The sequence below is a fragment of the Blennius ocellaris genome (assembly GCF_963422515.1).
Source record: "Blennius ocellaris genome assembly, chromosome: 24".
NCBI classification, from domain to species: Eukaryota; Metazoa; Chordata; class Actinopteri; order Blenniiformes; family Blenniidae; genus Blennius; species Blennius ocellaris.
The window spans coordinates 4,996,765-5,015,185 of NC_137673.1; the positions used below are offsets into that span (position 1 = coordinate 4,996,765).

At 43.0% G+C, this 18,421-nt stretch overlaps 3 protein-coding genes across 3 annotated transcripts; 1 reads left to right on the forward strand and 2 right to left on the reverse strand.

Annotated features, from left to right (window-relative positions):
* Window positions 1–3,392: 3,392 nt before the first annotated feature.
* Window positions 3,393–6,031, forward strand: hpxb (hemopexin b; the record flags this gene model as incomplete). Its single annotated transcript, XM_080520153.1, has 10 exons — window positions 3,393–3,457; window positions 3,897–3,919; window positions 4,006–4,089; window positions 4,190–4,347; window positions 4,438–4,591; window positions 4,886–5,098; window positions 5,181–5,273; window positions 5,350–5,480; window positions 5,563–5,710; window positions 5,805–6,031. The coding sequence occupies 10 exons, from the start codon at window positions 3,393–3,395 to the stop codon at window positions 6,029–6,031; spliced, it is 1,296 nt and encodes a 431-aa protein (XP_080376279.1).
* A 4,589-nt stretch (window positions 6,032–10,620) lies between these two features.
* On the reverse strand, window positions 10,621–13,310 carry gja3 (gap junction protein, alpha 3; the record flags this gene model as incomplete). Its single annotated transcript, XM_080519662.1, has 3 exons — window positions 10,621–11,452; window positions 12,413–12,966; window positions 13,242–13,310. The coding sequence occupies 3 exons, from the start codon at window positions 13,308–13,310 to the stop codon at window positions 10,621–10,623; spliced, it is 1,455 nt and encodes a 484-aa protein (XP_080375788.1).
* A 3,652-nt stretch (window positions 13,311–16,962) lies between these two features.
* On the reverse strand, window positions 16,963–18,301 carry LOC308147497 (gap junction beta-6 protein-like; the record flags this gene model as incomplete). The annotated part of the gene is made up of 4 exons (XM_080519672.1): window positions 16,963–17,173; window positions 17,243–17,391; window positions 17,858–18,010; window positions 18,131–18,301. The coding sequence occupies 4 exons, from the start codon at window positions 18,299–18,301 to the stop codon at window positions 16,963–16,965; spliced, it is 684 nt and encodes a 227-aa protein (XP_080375798.1).
* Window positions 18,302–18,421: the final 120 nt, after the last annotated feature.

Consider the following 18,421-nt stretch of genomic DNA (forward strand, 5'->3'; position numbering starts at 1 on the left):
ATGACTATGACGGCAGACAGAATGAAAAGAAGAGACGGAGCACGGTGAAAGGTAAAAGAAAGGAAAAGGCCCTTGTCTTGATCTCAAGCGAAGAGGCATCCTGTCCTCCAGAGGAAACTGATGAAAAAGGCAGTGATAAGTCTCCGAAGCCAAGACGCAGTAGTTCACTCACCAGGCGTAGTCTTGGTAATGTTCCCACAAAACAACTCAGGAAGAAGAGCTCCAATGAATCATCAATGGACAGTGGTAGCCCTCCGTCTCCAGTGGACAGTGAGGAGTCCTGCTACACCTACACAGTGGGCTCTCCAGTGAATGAACCCATCAAGCAAGAGCACTTCCGTTCGATGTCTACTGCTGACCTCTCTGGCAAATTGCGTCCCCTAATTAAAGAGGCCAATGATGAGCCACGGGGAATCCGAAAAATCAACCGGATGCGTCTCGCCTCAGAGTCATCAACTCTTGACCAATGCCGAGGGAACAACACCAAATCTGACCGGATCGCCGCAAGCACCGATGAACAACGGTCACAATCCCAGACTGGTGTTACAAAAGCCTCAAGTTTAAACCGTGTGAGCAGATCTGTGTCCATGTCAGCAATTGAAGGAGACCAATTCCATCAAGTCAAGGAACAGCAGCAACACTGCAAAGACAAGCAAGAGAAAGTTGAGCCAGTGTTGAGAGAACTCGATGAGGAAGGGGGTTCAAGTGCGTTCGACTCGGCTCATCTGGTGAGACAGTTTGGAAAACAAGGATCGGGCCGCACCGACTTCAACCTGCCCAGCGGCGTCCACGCAACTACAAAGGGGCAACTGTTTGTGGTGGACTGTGGCAACGCCCGAATTCAAGTGACAGACCTGCAGAAGAATGTCGTACAGCAGGTTTCTCCTTTAGGCTCGGAAAGGTCCTCACGCATCTGCAACTATTTTGATGTTGCTGTGAACTCAAAGGGCCTGATCGCGCTGACCTGCGCTGCAGAGCGCGCTGTGCTAGTGTTCAGCCGCCATGGACGCCTCTTGCAGACATTTGGAGGCACAACGATCGGCTCCACCAACGAAGAGCTGGACGCTCCCAGAGGGGTCAGCGTTAACCGCCACGATGAGTTTCTAGTTGCCGACATTAAACGTGGGACCTTGACAGCCCTGAAGCTGGAGCCCAAAACCGGGGCCAGGCTGGAGCGCACCGTGGTGACGGGGTACCACCGGCCCTACCTGGTGGCCGCCTGTCTCACCACTGGGCTCATGGCTCTGTCAGAGCGAGGCAATGAAACTGGTCGAGTCCCGTGCATTCGGGTCCTGGAGCCAAGCTGGAACACCATCCGGATCCTGGGGGTGTGCTCCGGCCTGGGGCCCGTGCTCACCTGTCCCTGGGGCCTCTGCATCGACAGTGACGGGGACGTCTTGGTGGCAGATTGGGGCAAGCAGCACCACCGTATCCTGATCTACCCAACCAGGAGTGTTGGATGGCCCCTGGTGGCAGAGGACCTCAGCAGTCCCAGGGGCCTGGCGCTTCTGCCTGACGGCCACGTGGTCATATCAGACAGCATGAATCACTGCGTCAAGATCTACCAGTACAAGTGATCCACAAACTGTGAGACAGAAACGTCAGAATGAAATGGGGGGGGGGGCGGGTTTCATCATAATGTGAGCTCTTCAGGTGTTTCACCTCTTCTACCTCTTACCTATAAACTAAATATGATCAAAAGTTTGTTCAACGTAGTCTACAAAAAAACAAATGATTTTATTTCCTTAAAAACACACAAACAAAAAACTGTGATATTAAATCTTCAAGTGAACAAGACAGCTTAATAAAAAGAAAATAAATATTTCTAGTGCCTCTAAAGAACGACTCATAATCAGTTACTATGATTTAGGGGGTGGTTTAGCATGATCTTTCATTAGTATATTCACTGAAGTCTACAGCATTTCTACACACCGTGTTATCATCTTTTACAATTTAAATATGTCTCAAATGATAAAATCAACATGAACAGGCTCAGTGTGAAAGAACTGTGAAAACTAAAGGGGAAAAAATAATGCAGAGTTTTGTTTAATTTCATATGGATATAGATTTTGGTTTTGAAAAAGTATCCAAGTTGAAGCCATTACTAATAAAAAATTCAAAAAAAAAACACAACAGGGATTTATCTTTCACAAACAAGGAATAACGTGGACTTGCCCTCTTTGACACCTGGTCAATAATTGTCTTTATTTGTACTGTTTTAATAATCAGTTTAGAAAATGATGTTCAAATTTGTTGATTTAAAATTAAGCCAAGCTCTAGTATGAAATTTAAAAAAAAATGTACTTGGTTGTTTCTATTAAAAAAGAAATTAGGTAGATTCTGGGTTAGGGTTCGGGTTTTTCATTCAACTTTTAATAAATGCATAATCTCAGGTGTGGCTTGGGTTTATATTAGAAATAGGAAAATAGTAAAAGCATACCACTGTGATACCTGAGCAGGATCAAGTTCAATTCGCTGGAGAAAAGGGGAAAAATGTGGAGCATCATAAAAAAAAAAGAAAATACTAGATTGGATTTTTGAAAATACTCAAAAATAAATTAAAAGTTATTATTGGATTAAAATTAAATTGAAAAGAATAATTCAGGCTTAGATTAAAAGTCAGCTAACTGAAATTCTTTAGATTTCAAATTATCATTAGTTTATAAAAGTTGGACTTTAAAGGGCGTAATCTGTTTAAAGAACAAACAGTGTGAGCAGGTTCAGGACTGAGCTGGATTTTCATGACTTTGTACTTTATCCAAGGGAAAGTCATTAAACTTTGATTTCAATCTGATAATGCTGTTTGTGGAGTTATTTTGAAACACAATTGCAAAATCACCGGGACAAATAATTAGTTTTTTGGTTTTTCTATCGCAGCATTTGTGTCTGAATTGAAAATACACTTATAAAAGTCATCTTGTGATTCTTAATATACATTTTTTTTTCTTGTTTAGCGGCTAAAAATGTTTGTAATAAGTCAACAAAAAAAAAGGACTGTGGAATACGATTGATTTGTGCGTGGGTTCAAGTGTGTTGAAATATTTTCGCAGAAAATTACAAGGCCACATTTCGTACCGTGTTGAAGGCGAGCTGTATTTGTACAAAGAAGTATTTTAAAAGACAAAGAAATTCAACCTCCATTAGAAGCAAACGTAAACCTACACAGAATAGCACAATGATAATGTCAAAACCATTGCTTACATAGCTTTACCTTCATCAACATATAAACTGTTATTCTCACATTTGGATGAAAAAGCAGAAAAGGAACAAGTGACTGTTCAAGGCACATTTTGCAAGAACAAGAACTTCCAATGTTTACTCTGCACAAAGTCCACACACACCCCCCACCCACCCATAAAAGGCCAGGTTCAGTCCTGCTCCAGAGGACCACCATGGAGTTCTTCACCAGGACGCTGCTCCTCTGCCTTGCACTGGCCCTGGCCTCTGCACACCCTGTGTGAGTATGAATCTTAATTTGTATAACTTATGATTGAAAATGTGCTATCCCCACCCTGAAGGTCCTTGCATTGTGATTCCTAAAACCCTCCCTTCGTCACATAGGGTGCATTAAGATTTGAATTTGATGCAACCAGATGTTTAGATCATCAACTTTCTCACAGTAATTCTGTAATAAGCCACAAAACAATTTCATATATGTAGACGCTGTGTCTTTTTCTAACGCACGGTATTTTGGATTACTCTTTTGAGATAGGACCATTCAAACAAATGGCCGTCCATTCGTTTCACGCCTCCACTCATGGGTTCACCAAGTTCAGAGTGCATCGTTGAGCAAACCCAGCAGCATTGTATAACCCTGTGCTTCGTCACTGATTGACTCGTGGCTCCAGCAATCCACATCCAATCTAATGCTACGCCATCTTTTTAACAATCCACAGGCTGCACGACCATCATGCAGTGGGTAAGTTTTACATCCTTTTACATTCAAAATGTGTTCTATGCTTTATGAGTGATCTAGTAAATATTCTTGTTTTTATTGTGATAAAGATGGAGCTTTGCCAGAACGGTGCATAGGAATAGAGTTTGATGCCATCACCCCTGATGAGAAGGGAAACACTTTCTTTTTCAAAGGTGTGTGTTTTTTCAGGGTTTTTTTACATCATCTCAGTCATCCATGAGGAGTTTCCTACCTCAGCCCGTGAAAATGGTTTGTCTGATGCTCTCTCACCAGGTGAGCACCTGTGGAAGGGTTTCCATGGTCCGGCCCAGCTCTCCAACGAGTCCTTCACCGAACTGGATGACCTGCATCACATCGGCCATGTGGACGCTGCTTTCCGCATGCATGATGAGGAGAACAAAGATGATCACGATCACATCTACTTCTTCCTGGTAGAAGCAATAAAGATTACAGCAAAGTGACTAATTGAAAGCAAGAGCCGATATGAACTTTGGTTCTTATGCGATGACATTATCTCCCAGGATGACAAAGTCTTCAGTTACTACAACCACAGTCTGGAGGATGGCTACCCTAAAGACCTCGTGGAGGACTTTCCCGGAGTGCCCGATCACCTGGATGCTGCTGTCGAGTGTCCCAAAGGAGAGTGCATGACCAACTCTGTTCTCTTCTTCAAAGGTGTGTTTTCATCCACAGCTTAAAAGAAAAGCCCCGTTTCATGCATAATTAAGATAATGCCGCCCTCTCATGGAGAAAAGTGGTTACTACAGGACCACTTCATTCTGAAGTTTGTACCTGTAAGGTTGGTTTAAATGGTTTTGACATTATCATTGTGCTATTCTGTGTAGGTTTACTTAATTAACAGTCATACTGGGTATCAGCAGAATCAAAAGGAGTAGAATTGAACACAGAGACATAAATCTACTACAAACAAATCTGCTGAATGACTGCGACTGAAACTTGTCTTGTCAGGACATGACGTGCACGTCTATGACATTGCCACAAAGACAGTGAAGACCAAGAGTTGGCCCCACCTGCCGGTCTGCACCTCCGCTTTCCGCTGGCTGGAGCACTACTACTGCTTCCACGGACACAACTTCACCAGGTTCCACCCTGTGACCGGCGAGGTGTCCGACGGGTACCCAAAAGACGCCCGCAACTACTTCATGAAGTGCAAGGACTTTGGTGAGAGAAGAAAAAGGATGACAACATCACCAAAATACTTAAATACTTACATGATAAAACACATCTGGTGTGTTCATTGCAGGTCATGGAGGTGACGGGGAAATCCCTCAATGCAGCGAGGTCAAACTCGACGCCATCACAACAGACGACTCGGGAAAAACCTACTCCTTCAACGGTAAAGTGGAAATTTTTTTTTTATCATGTAATTTCAATCTTAAGCTCCTTCTAAGATTACCGCTCACTCTGCGCAGGTTCCATGTACATCCGACTCGACACGCACCGTGACGGCCTCCATAGCTTCCCAATCAGGAGGACGTGGCCTGAAGTGAACAACGGGGTGGACGGCGCTTTCTCCTACGGCGACAAACTCTACTTGATTAAGGTAGGCAGGACAGGAGGAAAGCAAACAGATTTCTGAGCTGGAGAGAGAGAGAGACTGAAAGCTCTGCTTTTCCACCTTGCAGGACGATCAGGTTTACATCTACAAAAGCGGTGCCCACTACACTCTGATCGAAGGCTACCCGAAGAGCCTGAAGGAGGAGCTGGGCATCGAAGGCCATGTGGATGCTGCCTTCGTCTGTCCCAATGTACACACAGTACATGTAATCCAAGGTAAGGAGACTGAGAACTGACTGGCACAATTAAGTGCCTTTAATCTGCTTTAAATAATGATATTGATGACCATATGTCGTTTTGTAACCGATAGGAAACAGGATGCGAGATGTCGACCTGACTGCCACGCCCAGGGCCGTTGGCAGTGATGTGCCCCTGCCCCTGTCTGACATTGACGCCGGCATGTGCGGTGACGATGGCGTTAAAGTCTTCAAAGGGTCACAATTCTACCGGTATGAAAGCGTAATGATCCTGGCTATGGGCAAGCTTGCTCCTGAGGCACAGCCCATCACTTCAGCCATGATGAGCTGCCAGGATTAGAGAGCGGCGCTGCTTTCGGATTGACCTCGGATGGAAAAACCTTGAATAAAATGTTCAATTCAAATGGCGTAATTGATTATTTGCTGGGTAAAATGTGAAAAAGCAAACTGCTGATGGGAAGGCTCGGCTCACTGGCAGAACACGCGGTCCAGTGGCGTGAGACATTATTGAGTGATGTCAGTTTGGCCACCAGAGGAAATACTGCAGATGTACTTGTTTCCTCAAATTTCAACCACAAAGACTAAATGTTTTCAGCATTTGTCAATTAATCCAAACACACGGACAGAAAACTGTGTCACGCCAATAAATATATTTCAAAATGCAAGCGCAAGTTGTGGCAAAGATGATCTTATGTGTTAAAAATGAACCCCCACATGTGAGTGCAATAGAAATTAACAAGCGCAGCGTGATGGCTTGTATGATAGATAAACTGCACTTTTGAAAGATGCAGTACAGTATTTGAACCGGCTGCTGCCGGATAGTATGGAGATGTATGCAGAGGTCGGGACAACGCCGGCGGGCATTCAAGGCCTTTTCACACTCTGGAGAGGTTTTTTTGTTCGGCCAAAATCCCTGGGACTTTCAGCATGCATAAAGGAAATGCTGGCCTCAGCATAGCTTAACGGGCGAGGCAACGGGTACATGTGCACACACACACTCACACACACACACACACACACACACACACACACACACACACACACACACACACACACACACACAAAGATATCAGCATGTGTTTTCAACGCCCCGGTCACAGCGTAGTAAAACACACACATAATATCGATCTAGAGTTTGAAAAAACAAACAAAAACCTGAATTAGAATTATTACTTTCTTTATCTTTTTTCTTTTCTTTTTTTAAAATTCCTCAACGGGTCAATTGTGTCTCGTGTTTTTGTGGTCAATGTGGTTCTGGAGCCCAGGACACCCTGAAACAAACAATAAATATGGTACAAAAAGTTTATTTAGTAACAGTTTTGTAAACATCCGAGGTAAATGAACATTTACATCAACATGTTCTTGAACAAAAGGTGCAGACGCAAGGCACTTCTCTTGAAAAGACAAGTCATTTTCCTCCATTTTTCTTGAACCGGCGGGAATGTGTGTCCCTGCTCCATGATAATCCCGTCACACAATCTCCAGCTTTCCAATCAAAGTCGCTTGTGGATTCGGTCCACGTTCAGGACAGAAAAAGATCATTTCTTGTTTGACCCATGTCTAATTTGGTTTTCATTATTAAAAAAATAAAACAAAAATATGTTAAAACCCTCTGTTATGTTTTCTTCTGGGTTTATAAATCTCTTCAGACTGTCATCTCACTGTGCAAATCTTCATCTACATAGCAAAAGAACTACAACAGCTCGGAACGACAAAGTTGTGAAAAAAAAACAAAAAACTTGTTTCAACATTGTTTAGAGACAAAGTTCAACATAATGTCTTTCTCAGATTTAACTGCGGGGCCGTAAAAGCTTTCCTGTGGCTGGAGCCGCGGTCGCTTCTCTTTGCTTTGGTGAATATCTTTGGTCAAATCACAGAAATCATCACAGTCAATGACTTCTCTGAAAATACGTGTGAAGTATGAAAGCTTCTTTGGGCTGAAATTTTTTAAGTTTGACCAGAGACGTGCCAACATCCACTGGATGTGTCGGAGGCTTCGGTTTTTAAATGAAAGTGCATCTGATTACACATGCAATATGTAAACATATCAAATATGAAGAAGTTAGTATGAATGCTCATTGACTTGGACCATGAGCCAAACGGTTCCAATCGCTGAGTCACTGAGTCTCGATCGGCTGAATGAACCGTCTCTTTATTTACCTCTCACTGGGAGTCGACGTCGACAATAAGAAATCTACCGGATCATCCCTTCGGCACCATTTCTACTAACGGCAAGAAGACATCGCAAGCCTGATGATAAAAATATTTCACATGGCCAACTTAAAACTACCAAAATCAATGAAGACCCCAGAAGAAAGCACCGGAAAAAGCCGGCACACAAACAGAAATGACTTTAAAAAATGTTTTTTTTTGTTTTTGTTTTTTAAATCTATCTTGTTGACTAGTTTTTCATCTCTAGACCACAGCGCTCACTCGACTTACAATGCTCGCTAGCAAGTTTCTAAGTGCTCCAAACTATTCTCCCTCACTTGTTGTTTAAGCGTTTTCATACTACTTTATTCCTATCAACAATAGAAAGAAAGAAATATGAACTCTTAACCTATCCCAATAACCCATTTTCTCAAAATCTTTTGTCTATTTTCGGCAGGAATTAAAGAGAAAAACGGATTAAAAAAACCAACAAACGATCCTATTAAGGATATCCGTTAACCGAAAGTTTAAAATAGTATTCTTTAATTACTTTTTACCTCCCAAAAAAAGTCTAAAAGCTACAGTATAATCTACAGCTCATCTAAGAAATGAACCCGGAGTTCTCCCATACAGAACAACTAAGAGGGAACCCAACAGCTCGTTACCACACTGCAAACACAACCATCACAAAGAAGGTGTACTGAATACTACTTTCAAGCTGCGAAGCAGAAAATCCTTCACCGTAACATCGTTTCAGCCCTCAGCCCTGTGCTGCGCCTCGACTGTTCCAACACTGGGTTTGCATAAAGTGACTCGTCAGGACAGTGTCAGGAAGAACCAAAGGCCTTTTTAGTTTGAAACTGCAGCTTAAGCAGACACCCACTTTCTCCTTGTGCATATTATCCTTTGTATATTTACATATTTATATCCTTTATGGAGTTTACCCTGATGTAACTGCAGAGATGTCATTTTGTAAACACTGAAACAACACACACACACACACACACACACACACACACACACACACACACACACACACACACACACACACACACACACACACACACACACACACACACACAGACACAGCCTGTCAAGCCTGCGGTCTTACATCCTCAAGTCGTCGCTCTGAACTGAAAGCAAATGTCCATCCTTCTCTTCATCGAAACTACAGGCTGAGTGAGAACGAAGCTCCACGACTGACCAATCAGAGACCGCTCGGCTCTACTGTTGTATCACAAAAAAATAAAATAAAAAATAAAGCAAACAACAAGTGCAAACCTTTCCTCTGGTGTTTCCCAGCAAAGAAATACAAACAAATATTGCCGCCACTCTGCTGTAAAACCTCTTTGCATGACTCCAACCGTCATCATCATCATAACAATAACCCTTGCTCATTGTGTAAAACGGCTGTCTACTTCTTATAATCACTTTTTAATGGTCTTTTTTAAAACTTTACTGTCATATTTTATGTGAACTTATATATATATATATATATATTTATGTTCACATAAAATATACATCGATACCTTCAAATCCTGGCTTCTGAACTCATATATATATATATATTTTATGGCTGTAATCATAACTGCCTACTCCATAGTCCAGTATGCACTGTAAACACCAGGAAGCGGTCAGATCACCTTATTTTGCATTAACCACGGTCCTGCTGCAGTCTCTTCTGTTAAAGCAAACTAGGACATGAAACAGAGTCTTTCCACACTCAATGATGAGATGCTATGAATATGAATATCAAGATATTCGAATTGTTTGTTATCATGTGACCGCTCAGGTAATTCTGCCCAGCATCATTTCAGTCAATAGAGCGACAACGATGATGCAGCCTGACCCTGCAGTTATGATCCACCTGGTCCCCTTGACCAAAAGCAGATGGGATTTTTACATTGGTTTCTCAAGATGCTACAGGAAATGCATTCTTTGTTAGGAAAAGCTTTACGACATACAGTTTTAAAGCCGACGACTATATGTAAAAAGCCCATGTTGAATGCTAAAATCAAATTACAGTGCTACTGTCAAGTGACTTTCACTTAGTCTGCACTTTTACCAGTTTTTCCCTTTTACCTAACCTGGGGAAAAAAAAAAAAAAAAAAAAAAAACTACAAACACATCTAACTATGAATTGGAGAGTTTAATTTTGAATAGTAGATAATGTACAAACACAAGCATGGATACATGTTCAGTGGTCTGACATATCGTCTTGGACTGACAGTCATCACTGGTTAGCAGCTCCCTTCTCAACGAAACGTTAAAAGCCTTCTAACAATTTACCAGAGGTGTATTTAGTAATGTTTACAGTTAAATCCTACAGCGTCTGTGTTTAACACAGTCTCTATCGCAAACATCAAACCAAAGACATATTTTTAAAAACCCATCTAATTCAGAACAAGGGAACCAGAAGCACCAAAACTTCTGAGCGGTGTCTGACTTTTAGAAATCATTATACTGTTAATGTCGCAGGCAGTTTGTGATGAAGCCAGTCTTCTTACTGGTATGCAGGTAGAGCATCTGTGGGACAAAACTCTATATGTTCTCACATGAGATTCACAACTCTGAGATTAAAGTAAGCAGCTGACTCCTGATCTGTGGAGAAAATATAACAAACTGCATCCTGCTCATGCTATGTGAATGCTTGGTAGTGTAAATGTGTCAGTGTGTGTGTGTGTGTGTGTGTGTGTGTGTGTGTGTGTGTGTGTGTGTGTGTGTGTGTGTGTGTGTGTGTGTGTGTGTGTGTGTGTGTGTGTGTGTGTGTGTGTTTAGCTACACTGCCAGGTCATCGGGGCGAGCGCGGACACCGCTGCTCCGGCCGGCCCGGCTTGGTTTCCGGACGTCAGCAGGAGGCTGATGGAGCTCCGCCCTGGTTATCACTTTGGAGTCGTCATGTGGCGCGGCGACGGTGTCGTCCCCCTCGTCCACCGGCTCCTTCGGCGAAAGCGGCGCCAGAGGGGTGTTACGGGGAAGGGTGGGGAAAGTAGAGGGATGCTGTTCATCTCGTAGTGGTGGAAACTCCTCCTGAGGAGAAGAGGAGGAGGAGTTCTGGGGCGAACAGCGATGATGATGATGATGATGATGATGATGATGATCAGGGACGTTGGAGGAGTTTTTTCCATTCAGATTGCTCAGCTCCAGCGCCATGTTGTTCCAGTTCTGTTCTGCTGCAGCCAGACGTCCGTTGTTCGCATTCCCGTTATTGCAGAGAAAGGAAGCTGGCAAGCCCTCCAGCGGGAGGTCATCTGGGTGGAACCCTGTGCCGTCCATCTTGCGTTCACCGGGCACCAGTGCAGGGATCACCGTGGGACAGGACTCGGCGAGGCTGTAGGCCCCCTCATGAGCCGCTCCACCCAGCACACTTATGCTGGCATATGCTGGGAGGCACTCAAGCACAGATGGAGACGCCGGCTCAGGAACAGTCCCAACTTCCCCGGGTTTCTCTCGGGCCAGCAGCAGCGACTCACTATCAGATACAAACTCGTTGGTGACCCCCTGCTTGACTTTCTTCCAGCCCAGGTGGTAAATCTCCAGCAGGTTGAGGACCAAAGAGATGCAGGCGACCACCAGCATGAAGATGATGAAGATGGTTTTTTCAGTGGGTCTGGAATGACAGGAGGACAAACACACATTTAAGTCTCAAATATATAACCCAAAATTTCTATATGTCCTACAATACAACTTACTTATGAAATCAATTGATGTATAACGTAAAGGTAAGTTCTTTTAGTTAAGAAAATGTGACCTAAACACAGTGACTACTAGAAATCTGAAAAGATTTAATAGGTTCGAAATGCAGATAGACACATAAATACACGCAGAGATGAATGTATTCGCATTATTTGACTTAAATTAGAATACCTAAATAATACTAGGTAATGTCAGTGACCTGGAGATGCATAAACGCATATTAACAAAAGTGTGTCTACATTGACGACATTAATATGGCATTTGACGCATTAGAATGTATGTTATCTGATTTAGACACTGGTTATTCTTTTCGGAAACATAATTGGTAGTTTTTTTGAGTTAATTTGGCGAAGCTTAGCATAACGTCCGGTAGCATTAGCATTGCAAAATTAGCATTGTAAAAATGTAGTTTGCGTCTTCTTTTTACCGTAGTATTGTAGCTTTGGCCTCTTTTTTCTTCCAAACGTTTTCCAAAGTATTCAGCTAAGTTTTGAAGTAATAGTCGTCACATAAATATACTTTCTTTTTACCAACAAAACAAAACCTCCCGGAAAGGGCGGGGCTTAGTGCGGAACAGTGACGTAAAGGCTCGATTTGATTTTACTTTATTTTTTTATTTATTTAATAAAAAAATTTTCGTTTAATCTGCACTTAATTCGCATATGTTAATTGTTACTCTTTTACTTTTTACTTTAATAATTCTTTTTTTCCCTGAATTTTCTTTGAATTCTTTTGCTTTTTTTTCTCATCGGCTTCTGTTTGGTTCCGTTGGTGAGATCCTACTTTATTTTCAATCAAAAATTACTCTGTAAACATCCTAATTGATTAAGTATTAAGTAATTAAGTAAGTGGTAGGCTGCAGTTGTTGGCTGACCTGGAGATGAAGCAGTCCACAGTGTTGGGGCAGGGCCAGCGGCCACATTTATAAAGAGGCCTCAGGTGGAAGCCGTAGAGGAAGTACTGCCCCAGGATGAAGCCCACTTCAAACAGAGTCTTGAAGATGATGTTGAATATATAGGTCCTCAGCAACGCCCCACGGATCCGGATCTTCCCATGCTCGTCGCGGATTGGTGGCTTCTCCTTCTTCCCGCCACCTCCATTGCCAGCTCCATTGTGGTAGAGATTGTCGTGGTCCTCCTGGTGGCGTCCGGACTTCCTGAGCTCGTCCTCCCTCTCTCTCCTCTTCTCCTCCATGCGGACAATGTGCAGCACATGGCCCAGGTAGATGAGCGTGGGCGTGGAGACGAAGATGATCTGCAGCACCCAGAAGCGGATGTGGGAGATGGGGAAGGCCTCGTCGTAGCAGACGTTCTCGCATCCGGGCTGCTGTGTGTTGCAGGTGAAGTCTGACTGCTCGTCGCCCCAGACTTCTTCAGCAGCTGCACCCAGCACCAGGATGCGGAAGATGAATAAGACAGTCAACCAAACCTGGGGAAGGTTGGGGGGGGAACTGGTTAGACCCCAAAACTTAAAAGTGTCCCAAATCCAGCCGATCAGGGGAAATAAATCATCCCAAATTACGGCACTGAACCAGAATGTATTCTGAGCCAGTCCAACCCCAAGTCACATCTGGTGACTCGTAACTTGGTAAATTAACACTGAAGCCTCTGCGGTGCCTCCTTGGCGTCCAGATATTTAAATCCAAATTACTTGATTTTTGTGAAATAATCCAAGGTTCAGACACAGGATTAGCAGTCACTCACCTTTCCAATCACAGTGGAGTGTTCTTGAGCATTCTCCAGCAGCCGCCCCAGAAAGCTCCAGTCCCCCATGCTTCACTTGGTTTTCTAGCCTGCGGAGAGCAAAGGGGAGTGCACGTGCATGGCAGCGCACATAATAACTCTCATCTAATTGATATGGAACTGTGTGTGTTTTCACAGATTTCTAACATTTATGCAAACAAAACCATGTTTCATTTGGTCAAGGACTTAAGAAGAGCTTGATTCTCATACTCATACTCATACTATCATGTCGTTGGAATGCTGCATGCAAGTTTTACCAATCAGTTGTACTGTAGTGTAGAGTAGAAAAGGAAATACAGGCTTACTAAGATATTGTTGTGTTGTCACTGATAAATCCATCGACCAGAGATCAGAAGAAATTATATACCTGCAAACGAGAGTCAAGACATCATTGTCAAAGAGAAATCACCCAATTCAGAGCTGGATTCTTTGTGCATATGTACATAAAAACTATATATATTGTAATAAAATCAGGCTACTGCGATCTGTGTGAGCAGCGTGTTTGAGGCAAAGTCTGTTGAGGCTAATAGCCTGTTTTTATTCAAAATTGCACATTTCATGCACAATGTACATTTGCTTGCAGATAAATGCGTGTATATGTGACCATGCTGGCTTCCCAGCAGACAATGGGCTGCCATCTGTGGGAAGTGAATGAGGGGATAACAGGTCGTTGAAGCTGAATGCCGGACTCATCACATCCCTGGAATGCTGAGGGGGGCAAATGCTGCTCCAGTATTCAATCATCCAAACAAACCTGCATGCAGACTTAAAAGTTGCAGGTGTAATAGATGATCCTGTGTGAGAGAGAGATGTGTGTGCAGCGTTATCAACTGGGCCAACTTTGCAGCCAATTTAGTTTTCACCTGCGAAAACTGCTCATGTGTCTAAAGATATGTGGACAGTCACACGATGTGTTGACATGATGAAATACCAGCAGACAATAGAGAAGCTGCGAGATGGACATTGTCCGGGAGTGTGTGTCTGCGTGTGCGCGCACGTGCATGTGTGTGTGTGTGTGTGTGTGTGTGTGTGTGTGTGTGTGTGTGTGTGTGTGTGTGTGTGTGTGTGTGTGTGTGTGTGTGTGTGTGTGTGTGTTTGATAGATCAGAGGACTTTGTGCTAAAACAACCCAAACCGTTAACTCTTGACCTGCCATCTGCTCCCTGAAAAACTCCTTTTTGCTCTCCTATTCAGTCTTCTTAACAAATTACAATAATCCACAATAATCATCGAGTGTTCATTTGCATATGCAAATAGTTCAAACTACCTCCTTGATCAAAGTCAGTACATTTTAGGAACAAAAGCAGTCAAGATGTGGAAAATACCAAAAGATATGAAAGTGTGTGAGATTCTATGCAGGAAACATAAAGCATAAAGCTGCAACAACGTTCTAGAAATAGATGCAATGCTGAAAATGTGCAAAGACTGAAGGTGCATACGTAATAAACAAGATGATTGCAGTCACTCACCGTCCTGATATCTTGGTCAGATTGATTTACATAAAGTGATCGTGAGGAATTGCAATGATATCTATAATATGTTGAATAATGGTTGGAGAGGCGACATTGAAATTGCATTAACTTGTGTTGATATGAGTTACATCAGTAGCCTAACTACCACGCACACTCAGCAGCAGAAAGACACATGCAGCTCCTACAAGTCACCTTTTCATGCACGTCTGCATCACAAATGAAAAAGTTTGTTCGTTCCTGAACATCTCGTGAGCGACCTCACAAGACTCCAGCGTGGCTGGAAGTTCTTAGGATTCAATGGGTTTTAATACGAGTAAATCAGAAACCTCACAAGACAAATATGTGTTTTTGGTATAGAATCTTAGTGCCTGCCTTCTTTCCCACAGGAAAGTGAACACAGCATGAGAGGCGCTGATATTCCAGCAGGTGGAAGGATGATAATCCCTCCTCTTCCCTCCCACTTCAGCCACAGCACCATCACTCCAGCATCCACCTGCTTACCCCTCTCCCTTTTGAAACGCGTCTCCCTCCCAGCGTCGTCCACTTCCACGACTTTCCTTCTTCTCCTTCTTCTTCTTCTTCTTCTTCTTCTTCTTTCTTTTTTTAGTCCCACGGGTGCAATCAAGAGAGGTGGCAGGAAAAGAGGAGGGAGGGCGAGAGACACACACACAGAGAGAATTACAGAGTTACAGAGAGGGCGAGAGAGTTTCCAAAAAAAAAAAAAAGACAACAGGCCAGTCTGGTCTAAAAAAAGGGGGGGGGAGGATAGGGAGGGGAGTGTGGGCACAGGCAGAGGCGATTCACCCATCACATTCCTGACAAGCCGTCATGAAAACACAAATAAATCAACAACAATTTAGGTTTTCCATCGAAATGACCAGAGAATTTACACTCAGACTAATGACTCAGTGTTTGAAGTCGTTACATTTTGGTTTTTTTTATATTTCCCATCATGGTTTTAGATAATAGAATAGACTTTATTACTCCGTTAAAGAGGAGATTGCTTGAATTTTCTGAATTTATATCTCTTCTTCTTTCTGTAAATTATCAAACAAATGAATTGCTGTGACTTCTTTTTCAGAGTAATTCTATTTACATTTATAAAAAAAACGTTTATCCTAGTAACATAGCAAATAAGATATTCATTTTAAATATGAAGAAGAAAACAATGATTTGAGTAAACGATGTAATGATGAACATTAGAGATGATTCTAAATCATTTTGGATGGACAAAGGTTCTTAAAAATGTGAACTAGAGATAATATTGCAGTAGTCAGTTGCAAGGTTTGACAGGCTTTAACGTCCTGTTGCTTGGGTAAAGTGATAAAGAGGAATGATGCATGTGAAAATATATCTGAGCTACAGGTACAGCTGCCTGAGACTGGCTGCACTTCTCGTCACTCATCAGCAGATGACAGCAGAGAGCAGCCATTCACTCATCTGCAGGAACTTTTGCTCTTATCAAAACAAAATGTTTGGAAAATATCGATCAGCCTAAATGTGTTCAGTGATGCGAGGGTTGGTGTCACAAGTCCTTCTCACATAGAATAAAACACAATAAAAGAACATTAAACTTTATTGGAAGAAGCAAACTGAGAAATAGTGAGTCATACACAGTGAATTAATATTCTTTAAATGAATGACAAATAAACAATTTTCTGTGTATGTGTGTACAAAGTATAAAGTAGCTGCAATAAATAGTCACACTCAATCACTTGTGATATTTTCTTGTTGTCCAGTAGATGATAATGGCACTAAACTAGTCCTTTATATAAATTATACAAATACGAAAAAACAACTAAAAGTTTCTAGAGAAAGTATTGAGAGAAAAAACAAACTGCAGCCTAACTTGTTGACATCCTCTCCACCACTTAAATGTTGCATCTCAGCACTTCAGGTATCACAGAAAATGTTTGCTTTTCATACATTCACATGTGTTTTGGAAGTTTTATTGTCTGAATTCTTCTTTTGGCTGCTTTCTCAGGCTCAAACGGTCACTTTCAGGTCTGTCCTTATCCGTGATTTCTCTTTGATGGATTTCCTCTTCTTTGAATAACAGAGACTCCTACAAAACAAAGGTTGCACAGATAAACAGCTGTAGCCTTTAACAGGCCTTCTTGACAGAATTTAATATGAAGATTTCTCAAAAGCAGTCATAATTGATGGAATTATTGCTGATTAATCACCTGACTGTCTGACTGATTAATACTTCTACCTCGTGACAGCCTTGGCCACAAGATAAGCCAGCTCCACCATGTTGAGGACGATGCAGATGGAAGAGGCTGTGGCCATGAAAACAGTGAAGATGGTTTTCTCTGTGGGCCTTGAGATGAAGCAGTCCACCAGGTTCGGACACGGCCACTGGTCACACTGCACCAGCCGGGGCATCTGGAAGCCGTCGTAAACCACATACAGGGCGTACCTGGAGGAACACATGTGAATCGCGTCACACGTTTAATAAGGTAGAGTAAAAGAAAAGTCCGGATCTTACATGAATCCTCCTTCAAACATCAGCCTGAACACCAGACTGCAGGCGTACGTCCACCAGAGAGCGCCAGCTATTGGGAGTCTCCGCCTCTTCAGGGTCTCCAACTCTTCCTCCTGACCTTTGGTGGCCAGAAAACCGGCTCTGCTGGAGCTCTGTTCACAAGACACCATTGATTGAATGACAATAAATTCTATTTAACATGACACAGATGTGGTGGCCGCAGAAAACACACAGTGAGTTGGAAGGTAATGAAATACTTGGAACGACACCCATGACATTATAAAAGACATGATGTATATTTACATTACATGATGAATGTAATCTTGTAAGTCATGCAGTGACGTGGCTGTTGTTAAATTTTCCAAGTTTTATTATTCTTATTATTCCCCTCCTTTCCTAATATTGAAATCAGACTGATATGATTCCCTGGTGTGATCAGATGATGTCAATAATACATCATGTCTTCTCTGCTTGTTGTATTTGATGAGGCATCGCATGAAAAACAATCAGACAGGTTGTGAGCTTGCATGATAAAACACAATGTGACATGGATTAGACATTCACAGTAAAAACCTGACAACCATACATCCAGGCAAACAAGTCAAAGGGCTGACACACCTGCAGGAGCCTCTTCCTGTCCTTATGGTTACGATAGGCCACATACGTGGCAACCAGGAGCGTTGGAGTCGAGACAAAGACGAGCTGGAGGCACCAGAGTCGGATGTGGGAGACGGGAAAGAACTGATCGTAGCAGACGTTCTCGCAGCCGGGCTGAACAAGTGCACAGGTAAAGTCAGAGCTCAAGCTTGTCCTGAGTAAGATCAAGTAAATGCAGATGGCTGTAACGTCCCGTTTCCATTAGTTCCAGGGGGAAACTGCTGCCCCACCTACCTGCAGAGTGTTGCAGGTGAAGTCGGACTGCTCGTCCCCCCAGACGCTCTCTGCAGCCACGACCAGCACCATGACCCGGAATATAAACAGCACGGAGAGCCAGATTTTTCCCAGACTGGTGGAGTGGCGGTTTGCTCCGACCAGCTGAGCGTACAGAGCCGGCCAAGACATCCTGGGGGGGGGGACACACAGATAGCCACAGTCAGAGGAGAGGCTTGCTGCTTAAAGACATCCATCTGGGCCTCCTTGGCAAAAGACTTGAAAGCAGAAAGCGGCACTGAGACAAAGGAG